The sequence below is a fragment of the Sphaeramia orbicularis genome, chromosome 6 (genome assembly GCF_902148855.1).
Source record: "Sphaeramia orbicularis chromosome 6, fSphaOr1.1, whole genome shotgun sequence".
Taxonomy (NCBI): Eukaryota; Metazoa; Chordata; class Actinopteri; order Kurtiformes; family Apogonidae; genus Sphaeramia; species Sphaeramia orbicularis.
In genome coordinates, this window is record NC_043962.1 from 31,444,066 (window position 1) to 31,459,898 (window position 15,833).

At 38.1% G+C, this 15,833-nt stretch overlaps 1 protein-coding gene across 1 annotated transcript; it reads right to left on the minus strand.

The window, feature by feature from the left end:
* Nucleotides 1–352: 352 nt before the first annotated feature.
* On the minus strand, nt 353–15,713 carry pidd1 (p53-induced death domain protein 1). The gene is made up of 15 exons (XM_030135726.1): nt 14,759–15,713; nt 12,216–12,629; nt 11,249–11,404; nt 11,077–11,128; nt 10,780–10,981; nt 10,132–10,281; nt 9,852–10,025; nt 8,986–9,133; nt 8,770–8,905; nt 8,522–8,672; nt 7,530–7,653; nt 7,267–7,382; nt 4,635–4,742; nt 4,217–4,410; nt 353–2,684 (listed from the first exon to the last, which is right to left on the minus strand). Exons 1-15 carry the CDS (start codon nt 15,372–15,374, stop codon nt 2,450–2,452), a joined length of 2,976 nt encoding a protein of 991 aa, XP_029991586.1. The 5' UTR covers nt 15,375–15,713; the 3' UTR covers nt 353–2,449.
* Between the last annotated feature and the right edge of the window lie 120 nt (nt 15,714–15,833).

Here is a 15,833-nt window from a genome sequence, read left to right on the forward strand (position 1 = left end):
TGAAGTTTTGCTTAATATACAATGCTTTACAAATCTATTAGACCACCATCCAATGTAAGGTTTATACCACAGCAGCTCTAAATTAACAGCACTGGCAAGAACCAAAAATCATTTTTTATATTTGTGTAATGGTTAATATACCATTTACATTTTACATTTATGCATTTGGCAGATGCTTTTTTCCAAAGCGACTTACAGGGGAAAACAAAAAAAAATAAAATAAAATAAAATAAAATACAAGAACAGATTAAAGACATAAAGCAGCTGTACAATTAAAAAACAGTGTCGTACAGAAGATTAAAAAGCAAAATTCTAGACTAAAAATACAAGATACATATATACAATATACCAGTATGCAGAAACTCTTTAACCAACATTGTATTTTTAGTGCTGAAAAATAATTATTACTAACTACGAATTTTCAAATGTAGGTAGTAAACCAATTTACTTCTTGATTAAAATGTTGAATTATAGTTATTTACTTGCTTGGTTAATTACTATGTTAATACTATGCTTGGTTAATTGTGACTTCTCAAAGGAGCCCAGTGAGTCAGCTCAAATTTGGGAATAAAAAGGTGAATTCAGGTTGAAATTCCTCATTCCTCTTCAAAATAATAAAACGTCAAGAGCTCCCTGAAAATGAAAGTCCCATCATAGCATTTCAGGATGCTGGATTGACTCTGAGATACATAGGGAGAGGTGGTCTAATAAATATGTGAAGCACTGTAGGTTCCATAAATAATAAGATTCAAATAAATAAAATAGGTTAAAGAAAGAACAAAATTCATCATAATCGTAACTAGGGTCACATTTTAATTGAGTTTTTGTTAAATACCGAAAGATTGCTTTGTGAATGTTGGTGTTTTCTGTGGAGACCTGTCTCTTAAAACCATAATACTGCATAGCACTGCACAGAACGTCACATACACATTTTTTTAAAAATCCAACACTTCTTTTGCATTTCTACTTATTGATAAATTACAATAATGTACTTGCATACATTTAAAAATCCTGTTATGTCACTAAGATTGAGCTGCAGCTTAACTACTACCTCAGTGTCCAAAGGCACACAATGACATGAACTTCAATCAGCTGATGTTAGGAGGCTGGGGTTCAATATATGCCACCCTGCAAGATGTGCTAAATACCAGTTCTGCATCACTCACACTTTACAGTTCTGTCTTCACTGCTAAATCTATGCAGCTATGTTGTTGTGAATGTTATTAAGATTGTAGGTAATGAAAAACAATGCCTTATAGTTGTTTATTCAAGCCCTTTTTGACCTATAATCATATGAATATGTGGATGATTTGGCTAAATTTGTTTAGAGATGACACACACTATACTGTATATAATTTCTACATTATTAGTAGAATTAATATATACATGGGAAGATGGAGATGTGGATAGCAAAACAAATCTGTTGCAGGAGCATTATATAATAGGAAATATGAGTGATATATATTTGGTGAGTTGTACCTGTATGGAACATGCACAACTGGATATGGATAAGTAGAAGAAGCAGTTTTTGACAAGGCAGCAAATATCAACAGAACCAGGCTCCTCTTGCAATTCTGGTATGACGATACCTGCAAAACAGTACCACTACTACTCCTCTCTATCCTCTGTTCTGAACTGGAAAAAAATCGGCCCAAAAACATGGCAAAATAATCTACTGATGTCAAATGTCAATACAGTATGGGCAGATACATGAAATTCCTGAGGGTCTTTTGACCAAAATGTAGCTGGTGAATTCAACTCTGTGTTAACGCTGAGGTTCATTCTATTAAAAACTACAATATTTCATGCATGTGTATGCATAGTTGAGAAGAGACCACTTAATCAGTCCAAAAGAACTGAAATTTCATGAAATAAATAAATATTATGTAGAGATACGATGTCACAGTTATGGAATACTCAGTCATTTTGGCATTATAAGTAAAAATTGTGACTGAGTATTTCTACAGTTTTAAAAAGAAACCAAAAGTGCAAAGATCCATGTCAAAGTATTCAGGTGCAAAATAAAGGGAAAAAAAACTACATAAGGTCACAAAAATATGGATGTCTGCACACTGTGGTCCTGAAGCAGATCTGGTGGATTGTCTATACAAGGGAATGTTGTAACAATTAATTTACTTAGAGCCAGTATGGAGACTTCAATATTTCTTAATTTTGATAAACTCTATATTGTTTCCACAATAACTGACGAGTTGATGGCCATCATCTTCATCTTTATGTAGTTCATCCACTGCTCCTCTTCTTCTGGAAGTCATTTAAAAAGGTACATGGTAGGTAGCTCCCAAGATTTAGGAAAAAAAAAGACATTTTTTGTTTTCCAGGGCAGCAGGATGAGATGTTTAGACAGCAGGGTGAGATGATAGGGGTACATTATAAAAAAACACAGGTTACTCGAGTGTAAGTCAACCATCTGCACCCAGCATGTACTGATCTACTGCTGTGTTTCACTGAGGGAGGAGCTCTCTGCCTCCAGGCCAACTCTCCTCAGCGACTCCTCATACTTTGTCCTTCCAATACTGACAATATCCTCGATTTCCTCTGCCAGGTCTGTTCTGCCGCTGTCTTTCATTGCAGCCACAAGCCTCGACACGGATCCAGAACCAGCATCCCTCTGTCCTCGAGCCCAGTGGAACAGCATGTCCAGAACCAAGGCACCCAGGTCATCCCTGGTGGGGAAAGTGGAGCATACATGACTTTTTACCCTTAAGATGAAAGGATTTGATTGTTTGAAATGACATTGAAGAAATTTTCCTTAGGCAAAAATACCAGTATATTGTAATTCAAGTGATTGGAAAAGAAGCATGATTTTGATGTGCTGTTGCTTAAATTACATATTGTATTTATGATTCACTTCCTGAACTGAAATCGGAGGCTGTTAAAACTGAATCGCCCATTTTGGGATTAATAAAGATATCTATCTATCTATCTATCTATCTATCTATCTATCTATCTATCTATCTATCTATCTATCTATCTATCTATCTATCTATCTATCTATCTATCTATCTATCTATCTATCTATCTATCTATCTATCTATCTATCCATCCATCCATCCATCCATCTATCCATCCATCCATCCATCCATCCATCCATCCATCCCCTCTGGACTGTGTTTACAGGCTGTAGAAAATCTATGCGTATGGAAGATCCCAGGGTAGATTTGGTCTGAGGGAAGACAAATAATCAATTGTTGCTAGAATACATGAAGATGTGACTCCACTCAGTGACTGTCATTTGGTGCAGGATCTAATGAATCCAGTTGCTTCAACAGGTAATATAATTTGAACAAGAGGACAGTTTAGTATATCAAAAGCAGTAAAACATGCAAACATTGATCCTGGTACTTTTGTATGGAAACCCATTCATATAAAAGAGGAAAATAAAACAAACAAAACATAAACCTGATGGTGTATGGGTATTTTAAACCATTTCATAGCTGAATTTACAGAACAAGTAGCCTATTATGAGACATACACTTACCCTGATAAAATGATGTAATGTGACAGACAATTGTGACCATATTTCACACTGTTTACCCATGCAGTTATAGTTTTCACTGTGTACATATTTTCACATCCAGTCTCAGAGTTTTAGACAGTGTACCACCTTCTATCTAGACACCTTCCATCAAATATACTACAGCCTTATCTTATAATGACTACAACTCTACACAAAACCTTTTTGACATGTATAGATTCTATCCATAATGCATTTCTCTGATGTTGTCCGCCCCAGGATGTGTCATGAGAGGCTTTCTGAGCATGAGGAGTGGGGGGAGGGCCAGATGAGCTTCAGTCTGTGTGTAATCTCCTGCAGTGTCCCAGATGGCTTCGTGATGGCTGACAGTGCAGATTAAAACAATCAAAATTCTCTACATTTTCTCTCCCACTGTGGCTTTCCTTCACTTGCATTACATCTCACTCCATCGTGACTATTACGAGGCTGGGGCTGTGCTAACGCACATGGGAATGCAAGTACATTATTTACGCATTTACAGATGTTTAAATCATAAAATGTCCATATTTATCTAAAACTCCTCAGCAGTTTAAGATACCTAATTGCTACCTCTAGATTTTTGTTTTCCTCTGAACTAATCCGTCAAGCACAGCATGTAAAATGATTAAAAAATCTGAAAGCATTATACCTGCAAATTACCAAAAACTTCAGTCTGAACATGACCACATGTGACATACCAACCTATTTTTGTACTTGAGGCGAGCCAAGTCCTCGTAGCTCAGGCCAAGATTCAAGCCAATAACACGCCAGTCCTCTCCAATCTGGAGAGAGATGGACAGCAGGTTGGCTTCAGTCAGATAGCCACTCTCGGGGTCACCCAGGTTCAGAGGACAGTGGAGCTCTTCCCTGATGTAATTCTTTTCTGAGTTTAGAGCCTAAAACAAACACAGGGTATGATATACTACTTGTCGTAATTGTATTATTTGTGCTCAGCTAACAAGAGGAACAAAAGCTTACAGAATAGCAAAATCTATGCAACTGAAGTTAAAATAGAGCAGAGTCATGCCTCCTTTCCTATTTCTGTTCCATTTCTATACAATTAGTAATTAGTATTCCACCTATAAATAACTGCCAATATATGAATCGGGGGAAAACTAACAGGAAGTTTTAGCGGTAAAGTTGCGAGCCACTGGTTGTCATGTCCTTTCCTTTTTCTCGCCACTTCCTCCGGCAAATTTTCAGGAACTTCCCCTCTATAAAAAGACACCTGCAACAGAGGCACAGAGCATAACTGGTGCATTAACTGAAGATCACAAAAACTGCACTTTGATCCTTTTAACAAAATAAAATGGAAACTGTTTTTCAAACTAGCACTAGGTCACACAGAGATGGTGAACTGATGCACTTTGGTGCTTTATAATATACAGATGTAATCACATGAATGAAAACATTTACAAACTAGAAGCACTTGGAGACCGCAGACCTTCGCCAACGCAGATCAGTGCCCGCAGATCCCCCCCCGATCACCACAATTTATTTATTTGTTCCTTGTGCCAGTATCAACATTTCCTGAAATTTTGAGTTATCTTGCACACGGACAGACAAACAGACAAACCAACGCCGGCAAAAACATAACCTCCCTTACGGAGGTAAAGATAACATACTTCAATCCAATGCACTGTACACTGTCAAATAATTACTATATTATGTGAGTCTAGTAAACTGTTTGTTTTGACTGAATTCTATGGTCAGTGGATGTACTTTCTTATTGTATCACATTAAAATGCTTCAAGTTTCCCATACACAGAGACCTAAAAAAATTTTAAAACTGGGACACACTGTAGCTGACTGGGGAACTACACAACATAACCACAATGTCCTCAATGCAACAACTTTCAGGGACCTCTGAGGCATGTCACCCTCCTCTCACTTACTGTATTATCTGCCTACATCTGTGTTTAAACTTAGTTTTAAAATATGTCATATGATGCAAAAACACCCCATAAACAACATCCTTTCAGTGTAATCTCAGCCCCGCTCTGAGCCTTCCCAACTACATTATTTTGAAAAGTGCTGAAAGGTCGGTAAGAGGCTGAGAGGAGGTGAGAAGGGGCTGAGGAGGGAGGTTTGGATGTGTGAGACAGGAGTTTACCCTCAGGACAGAGAACTGCAATGCACCTATGCAGAAATATATGAGATGAGAGGATTCAATTTTAGGTATTTTTAATAAAATTAGTTCTGGTTCTTGAGCTGGTTCTGTTCAAGATTTTTGGAACCTTGGTGCCATCTAGTGACCCAGTACAATGGTTTTGAGGTTTCAGGTACTAACTGAAAAACAAACGGGTAATGACTCCCACTGAAAGCAGGCAGGTGGGCCCCTCACCTCAGATTAGAGAGTCAAGATTTTTTAAACTAATTTTATGATGTAGGCTAAGCTGAAATGAAATGCTGATAAATAAATGTTTTATAAATATTAACACCAACATTGACGTGTATCCTCACAGTGGAGTCAAAGTAATCACTTTACAGCTGAAAAAAGTGCAATGAGTGTGCAGTACCTGAGTTGAATCAGCATCAACAAGAATAAAACCAGGTCTTGTAAATATAGCATCTACTGCAGCCTGTTCAATATAAGGAATTTGAAGTGCTTATTCATTTTAACAAACAAAATAATGAAAACATTCTTGTAAAACATAGACATAATCAGTCAAGATTCACACCTCTTTCATACAACTTATACTTCAACCTTTGACTGAAAAACAACACATAAGTGGCTTCTGGTGAATTAAAGCTGCGGTGCTTGTTTTTTAAGAGTCGCAGGGTAAAAATAAAAGACATGAACAGCATATTTTAATTCAAGTGGTCTGAGAGGACACAAGACATCTGTGTCTATTCCTTGCCTGCACTGCAAAAAAGGGCTGTCTAAAAACAAGATAAAAACACTAAATATGAGGAAAAAGGTACTCAAAACAAGTGAAATATCTGTCCATGCAGCAAGGTAAGTTCATTTAACAAGATTTCTTGAACTAACACTATTAAATCTAGTAATAAGCATGTCTACAGATGTATGAACACTTAAAATAAGAAATTAACTCATAATACATGATAAATTCTTTAACGTTTCTAAATCTACGTTGTTTTTTTTATCTTGGTAAGAACCAAATAATTTGCAGTGTGTATTTTCAAGCTTTAGAAAAATCTAAGATAAGTGATGCAGGTTTTTGTCCAGTCACAGGCTTTTTCAAACAAATAGGGAGGTTGAATACAATAATTGATTGCTGTAATTATTGGTCGGTGAAATGCAATCTGGATGTGACTCTACTGCCTTTTTCAGTGTCTTAACATAGAAGCTTGGAAAAGTGACTTCACCCTGAATGGACATCTGATGAAATAGCATCAGTTTCATCTCCATCTATATTCAGTCTTTAGATGAGGACTGGGAGGAAAGTGCTGCAGAGGGAAGGTGGTATTTTAACATTCTGGTGTTTTGTCCCCATCATTTTGTCTCCCGTGGCTTTAATGTCTCCATTGTGTGAATTGCCTCAGTACCTAGGTTCAAAATTCTATACTATAACTGCAGAATTTGACTTTTAGTATTTGATATTCCCCAACAGTATGTAAAAATAAAATATCCTACAGGCAGCGCAGTCCTTGAAACAGGTGTGCCACAGTGAAATGTGAAAATGTAAGATGCATCAAGTTACTTACTTTATATATCTATACAACATACATTATGTATACAGAATAAATCTGCTCACTTTTTTGGCTGTTGAGTCTGAGGTCTGTCTTACCTGTCCCCTCACAGGCCCCTTCTGACCCTCTTCTGGAGATATATATACTTCCTTTAGATTCTTCAGGCTGGAGTAGAACACAAAGCACAGCCGTCCTCCTACACAATCTGGTCTGTCTAGAGAAAATAAAATAATATCTGTCAGACAACTTGAAAACAGACATTTGAAGGTAATTATAACACAACAGTACATCACAAGATCTCAGAAGGAAAGGAAGTAGGGGTAAAATGTTTATTTAAGATGAAGCGTCCAAGAGTTCAGACCTGCGCTGATGTCTAAGCCTCTTTCAAAACCAGCAAAGAACTGCTCTCCCTCCAACAGGTCACAGAAATCTGAGGGCTGGGGTCCGTCATACTGCTCCAATAAGGACTGCACTTGACCTTCCACCTGCGAAGAAATCATCGGTTTCACATCCATGACAACATGACTGACATAGTCTTTTTGAATGGGTCAAACTAAAGAAAGAAATTTTAAAAAGAGGACAAACAGACTGTCCTTAGAGTAAGAAGTGCTGATGCCCACTTCCAAACTTAACACTCACTTCACACTCACAGATACTGAGGTGTGTTCAAGTCCATGAGGGTTATAGGTTCTAAGACTGTCAAATTGTACATACATGAGGGCTCTCTCTCCCAGATATTTGGAGCTCTTTAAGGCCACTTTCTGTAAAACTGCGGCTTGACAGTCTTTGCCAGAGGGAATTAGCCACAGTTTAGTGTTGTATCATTAAACACGGGTTTACTAGAGGGAACCCTGAAGCATTAAAAATGGGTAAACAAGCTTATGGATGGATGCACTAGCCTCTAAAGACTTACATAGTAAGAAAAAAAACACATAAAATCAAAGGAGCGCAAGGATGTGCAATATTACAGGTGTACTTTATTTATTAAGATTTACTTTTATTTTCAATTGTTGATGTTTTGATAGAAATAAGCAAGCGGATTGACAGTAACCTTTCAGTATGAGCCTGTCAAATCAATCTGTTAAGCGCCCAGGAAAGTAAGAAATTGAAAAATGTAAAATAAAAACTCAAAATAGTATGAAACACGTTTTGATAATGCCACAGGGTCAATTGTGTGATATGTAAAAGTGCTGTTCAGTTCCTATGTTTACCATTTAAAGCCCTCACAGACTCTCAATCCTTCAAGTGACAACAGTAAAGTCGGAAAGGGTTTAGTGATTAGGCTTCAAAGTGGAGACTGAGACTGGGCCTGTTAAATTGTAGAAAATCCACCAGAAAGACAGAATCATAAACCTTGTTAGCAGGTAAACACTGAAGAAGCACTTGTGAAGGATCAGTCTTCCTCTGGAGGACGAGGAATTGGACTTTAAACTGTTTGAGCCGTTGGTAGACCTTCCTGACAACCCCACTAACACAGCGCTGGGTGGTATACCACAGCCAGTACCTGCAACAGTGAACACAAAACACTAAGTCCGAAAGCCAGATAATGAAATCTATGTCAAAGGTGCAGAGCATCATGAAAATATATCACTGAAACTCACCAGGAGAAATGTGTAATGTAGAAAATTGCATACAACTGAGTGACATAAAGAGATACTTGAGATGTGATGTCAGTCCAGGTTTGGGCAGCGGGGTCTCCATGGAACAGATGCAAACAGGACTCATCAACTGAATGACCTGCAGAAGCACCACATACTGTATGCTGAAATCATGCCAACATACTAATGCTGTTATTAAGCAAATGTGACAAGTTATACCTGTTACTCCAGATGGCAGAGGGATCTGGACTTTGATGGGTTGCAGGAAATGCATACTGGGAGTCTGTGAGAGACAGAGGAGAGGGCTGACCCTCGCCTGAGGATCACCACATAGTGTCTGTACCTCTGACTCAGACACCTGTAGCACCTGCATAAAGAAAGATGAAAACAGAAGCATCAAAAAAGGCTTTGGACCAAACAACACTCTAATGTAACCTTTTAGAAAAACGTAATTTTTGAATTTTAATGCATGAGTTTGCCCCACTTTTTTCAAATTAATTAAACAGACGCTGGCACTGGCACCAGGGATACCACCAGAGGGGCCTGTGAGAAGCCACACAAGTGCATCTGAATGTGCACCTGAGCTTTTTGGCAGAAATTTTCTGGCAAAAAGTCTTTCCTTGCTGTTGTAAAGGGTTCTGTTTTAACTCAAACCATTATCCTTTCCAGAAACCTAACCAAATATTTTGGTGCCAAAACAAAGTGCAACTGAAGACTGAAAATAAAAAATGGAAGAATCACAGTCTCCCTGGGGACAAGTCCTGTGTAATTGTTTGCCCCACCTCTGAGTTTTCTCAAAGTCTTTTTGAGAAAGTTTTTCTGCCAGAAAACCCTCAAGGGTTACTTCATCCAGAACCTATTTGACACAAACTGTGCCATTGCCTAAAAAAGGGAAGTAAATATTGGAATAGGCTACTGTTTACAAGTTGAGATATGTCACTCTCTCAAAAATGAGCTGTTTTACAATGTATTTTGTCCTTTTCTACTTATATCTTGTAACCTCTATTTATTCAATTTGTACCTTTTCCCTTTATCACAACATTCCTATTAAATAAACAATGAAATAAAATATTTGCAAACTTTACCTGTAAAGTTATAGTGCGAACTTGGACTGTGGAGTTAGGAGGGAAGTGGAGCTTAACTCCAGGGTCAGAACTGGACACCAGCAGCGCCCCAGCTGGTGTAACAGAGCATGTGTCCTTCACTGGACAGGACACTGCCATAAACCAGGAGAACTGGCTCACTGAGCAGCAGGCCAGCTACAGAAATTTAAACTGATTAAAATATTACTGTTTCTATTTACACAAAAAAAGGTAACAAAGGAAATGTAATAACTTTATTTTAGGTAGAAGTTACTCGTTTTACCCGGGCTGGACGTCCTCTTGGGTGACTGCTATGGTTAGGACTTCCTCTCCTTAAGACAGTGGGCAAACTGCTCCATGAATGTCCATCAAACTTCCTTATGATTACCTCCCTTTTCTTTCTCCGCCGATATGGTACACACACCTCCACAGGCTGCAAAGGTTTGTAAAGGCAGAGCACATTTACCACATGCTAGTCCATGGCAGAGACTACTGCACTGACTGCCTGAATATTCTAGAATTTATTTTAAAGTTCTTTTACATTTACATTCATAGAGGTTTACATAAATCTGCTCCTCTTTCATTTTAGCCTTTTGTCTTTGCAAGGCTGGAACTTTGAAACACACTGGTCTTGACATGAGATAGACAAGCTATCCTAATATTTTTAGAAATAAATCAGAAATGTCTTTATTTACAGTCTAAATTCATCATCTCTTACTTATCTTTTAATTTGAGTAATGTTGTAGACTTAGTTTTTACATTTTAATCACTTACCTTTATCCCCATTTTTTAAATGTTTTTATTAATGCCCAAAAAAACACCTACAAAGATCAACACCTCAACAGATTATCACAAAAATCTCCTAAATTTTAATTTCATTGGCTGGTCAAAGGTTCACTATGATGAGTACTATATATTCACTCTTAAATACCTTTAAAAACGTAATTCCATGTGGACGAAGTTCCAGTGGACAACTCAACAGGATGTCATGCTCCTCTAGCCACACCCACTTCCTGTCTGGCCTCTTCTCCATCCATTGCAGTCTGGTGGGTGTCACCAGGCACCCCGGGGGGAAAATCAGCTCAGCCCCCCCTGGGATGAACACATGACACCCAGCAGACGAAACACAGAAACTAAGGAGTAAAAGAAGCATTAAATCCTAGAGCTTACTTTAGATACAGCTTAGTCTGGATAAGAAATTGTGCCTGTACTGAGAGTAACAGACTACCTGTGCTGATTAAATCTGAGATGCAGCTCTGGAATTCTGGGTATTTCTTGAGCTAGAAAATAAACAGCAAGTAATGTAGACAAATGAATGTCTAGTCTAAAATATAAACACTGTAAATAACAGCAGTGAAATAATCAAAGCAATAATCAGTCTGAGGTCCATCTCTGCTCACCTGGTGTAGGAGGAGGGAGAGGAGGGGGTGTCGGTGGGCGTCCCAAAGGGTTGTCACGCACATTTATTTTCAGCAGAGGCAGTGTGTTCAGAGAGTCTGGGATCAGACGCAGGTCATTGCTGTAGATAATAAGTTCCCTGAGGGACAGGAGAGAGCCTGGGCAACAGAAGACAGGTGTCTTTACTGAATAAATTTAAATTGAATCTAAAGGATAATTCCCCTAAATTGACTGGATATGGACATATATAAAATGTGACCATGTTCATATTAACTGTATAGGTTACATTTGACATGTGTTTTAACACCATGAGTACATATAGTCTTAAGTGATGTATGCATTAGAGCTGCTCAGTTAATTGAATCACCATCTGGGTGACATTTGAGCCATATTTAAACTGATGTAGTTTAGATTACGCTTCGGTTACATGTTAAATATGGAAACTAGAAACTAAAAGATATCAAATGAAGCCTAATAAATACACACTGGACTTATAGTTCTTTTCTGGAACCTTGAACCTAATCCTATGGGTTCCTTGAGAAAAGTGGATGTTAAAAGGTTAAAGGGTTAAAAAAAAAGGAATAAACACTTCTTATTTTGAAAGTTAATATACCTTTAATATACAAAATAATGAATAATATGGGCCTTTCGTAGATAACAAAGCAAGCAGACACATAATACCCTTTATAGCAATATTGGCCTCAATAACCACAATGAGTTTTTCACCACACTGTGCAGCTCTTTTATGCATAATAATCCTTACAACTGGGCAGAAGCACAAGATATTCATTTTACCAGCTCATCAGCGCAGTTTGGTGCACCACCTCATTTTAATCTATGCACCAAAACTCTTTAAGTACAGAACTATGTTTCTATGTTACAAATGAATACAGATGACTAAAAGTTTTATTATATTGTATAACCGTATTGTGATGCCCTATATTAGTCTTGAACTTTCTTTTTTCTTACCCATAGTCTCTGGCAGCTGCTTTAGTTTGTTGTGGGACAACTCCAGCGTAACAAGCTTCCCCAGAGAGCCAATTTCATCAGGTAGCTGCTGCAGGAGGTTATATGAAACATCTAGTCTCTGCAGTGCTTTCAGCTGACCTAGACTTGGGGGCAGAGAGTCCAGCTGGTTCCCCATAAGGGAGAGGTAGGTGAGGGAGGCCATCTGGTCGATATCAGAGGGCAGAGCTGAGAGGTGGTTGTGACAGAGCAGCAAGGTGGACAATACAGGCAGGCTGAACAGGCAGGGTGGCAGAGAGGTAAGCTGGTTGAAGGAGAGATCGAGGTCCACCAGGAGAGAAAGGGAGGAAATGGAGCTGGGTAAAGTGGTGAGGAGGCCTGGCAGGGGGTCACCTTCTGTGTTGTAAAACCTGTGTCCTAGAATGAGAAAGAAAGCTACAGTTAGAGGCACAAAGACTGGTGCACTGGAAGGGAAAAGCAGAAGCTGACACACATTAGAATGTGATTGCACTGTATTTATGGAAATTACATTTTTATGTAAATGATGCATAACAATGTTATCCATGGATCAGCCCATTTCACACCTAACTCTCCCACTTGGTATCATAGATTTTGTTTAAAAAAATAACTGTGAAAACTTTTTTTTTAAATTCATGTCATCCAACCCTCTTCTCCACCTGCTCCATAAATAAAAAGCTCAAGGAAACTCTAAAATTAATGTTTATTCATTTGATTTCAACAGTTATTTATATCAGCATGTTGAAAATTGTTCTTAGGTTCACATGGATGTACGATGGTGAATCTTAGCTGCCAGGGAAAAACTTGAAAATGATGATGAAAATTAATTAAATTAACTGGGAGGATCAAGGTGAGTTAAAATGTAATCCCCTTATCTGCTCAAAAACCAGCATCTCTTAAGTTTTATTCACTGCGATCTTTCTACTGCATGGCTGAAAAACTTACAAAATCTGCATATTTACTAAATATAGAGATCCTGAATTAGTATATTATGCTGCGGAAGGAGTTTTTGAAAAGAACTTGAATATTTTTGTGAAAAATCTTTTTATCACATTGCTTATTATGTACATTAAAGGGGTATTAACACCCATTGCTTATATTTTTTATGTCTTTATTTTTTCAGTTGTACTGACGCATACTGTCTTGTGCTGCTGTACACACTTGAATTTCCCCCTTGGGGGATCCATAAAGTATATCTTATCTTATCTTATCTTACCTTACCTTACCTTACCTTACCTTATTTTATCTTATCTTATCTAATATCAGCTAAAATTTACTTAGGGGGTCAAATGAGTGGCCATTTTTGTCAAAAAAAAAAAAAAAAAGTTGTAAGAAATGCATAGAACTGTGTTGAAATAATGCTAATACATGTGTGCACAGACTACTGATATTATTTGACAGGGGAAGCTATATTTTCAGAAATATTGGATTTTGAATAGCATGTGTATGTGAAAACTTTTGCTGGTGGACGGACCCACGGTTACCCATGATGATCTGGTCAGTACCAGTACTTTATTAGTAATAAACTTGTATATTTATTATTGCTAATCCTCCTCTTATTCATAAATGTTAGTATTGTGGATCTAAAACAATAACAGCTTAACAAAAACAAAAAATGTGGCAGTGGACAGATGTGACATGGTTGTGTGACATGGTTGTTACAGATCCCATCATACTGATGCTCGGCAGCCATGTCACCATTTCCACAAATGATCCCTGTGCAAAAACTAGGATCATAATAATTTATTGTATAGTTTATCATCATACTAAAGAGTAAATAACAATATAGAATTGTTATTTCTTTATAAAAATGCTTATTATTAGAAAACTGTTGATTTAAAAAGTGACATGTGACATTCTTAATGTATGTATTGGCGTAACATAAGCAGGATGGATCAGCATCATACTCCATATTGCAACCTGTAAAAATAAAACATGTGATATGTAGTATATAATCTTGTAAGAAAAAAATTGGGGAATCTAAAAGAATAGAATATTTGTTTTTCGGGTAAATTCAGTTAAAATATAACTTGGCCATTTGTGACATGAAAATATAGCATTAATTGTGATGAAATTGGACATTTTTGACCTGAAAACATAGTTCATATGACCATCAACATGTTGCAACAGAACTGAAATCCTGTAAATTTGCATAAGTTGCATTTATCAACACAAAGTTTCTTTGGCGATTCACTTATATTGATTTCTTATGCACAAAGACATAAATAAGACCTCTAAGCAAATTTTAGCCGATACAAGTAACAGTAAAAAGTAAATGGGGAGTATTTCCATTAAATTTAAAATCAATTTAATTTAATTTATATGGATCAATATCACAAATATCCCAGGTTCTTCTCAAAAGGCTTTACAATCTGTACAATAAACAATACTCTCTGTCCTTAGACTCTCTGATTAGATGTAGAAAAATGGTTAAAACCTCAGAAAGAGCCAGAGAGGAGGAACCCCTCTTCCAGGGTGGACATACGTGTTGTGTGTCTGCACATTCAGATAAACAATGAATACAATACCTCGAATAGACAGCGAGCACAACTTGGTCAAATAGGGAAGGACGTCCAAAGCACCATCCAGCCCTGGTTTATCCTCAGAGCCCAGTCTCAGGTACTGGAGGCCTTTCAGCTGCTCTGGGACGGACCTCCAGAGCAAAGGCAGCGCTGATGCTCCACATTTGTACACATCCAGAGTCAGCCTAGTGCCAGTCAACACAGCTGAGAGCTCCACCGAAGGAGGCAAAGGGGGAGACAGTGACAGGAATGAGGAGGAGGATGTTGAGGAAGATGAAGAAAACTTTTTCTGATGATTACTGCAGGATGTAGTGGAGGAGGAGGAGGAGGAGGGTAAAGGAGATACAGAGAGTGTAAGTGAGCTGTCATCTCTGTCAGGCTCCAAAGCCTCTCCTCGGTCTTCAGAAATCATATCATTAGGTGTGGGCTTCATCTCACATTTATCTTGAAGCAGCTTCCACAGTCTGAGTGTCAGAGTATCAGTGGAAGGGTCTGACAGGCCACCTTTGGGGGTTTTCCTTCCTGGGTTCCATGCAGACTCATCTGACCTCATGATCCTGTTGGGTGCCTGTTCTCCATCCTCTTCATCCACAGCTGCCTCTTCTTCACTGCTCCTCTCCATCGAAACCCCTGTTAATCCCAGTGGACAGCTAACAGCTCCTGAAGGGTCCAACAGCGGCCTCAGCTCTTCTCTCTGCTGGACTGGATGAGTTCATATTTACTCATGTCGAATACAACTGCATAAATAACAAAGACTGAAGCGGCCTCTAAAGGACAGTCTTCATATTCAGGTGAATACTGCTTAAAATGTTCACATCTGGCGGATTTTGTGGCGACATTAATGACCTTCAGTGTTACTTAGTTAATGTGTTTACTAAATAAAGACTTTTAGAAGACTCTGAGGTGACCTGTTTCTTGAATCCGGTCCTGTCTCGGTCCTACTTTCCCAGATCCAGACAGTTTTCACATTCACTTCCTGGTGTTCGCTGTGTTTTTGAAGGAACGATGATACGTCACAGGTGTGTGTTCGTTTTAAACTGCGGAATCTACCGGTGCAGAAAGAGCTGTTCAAACCACTTGG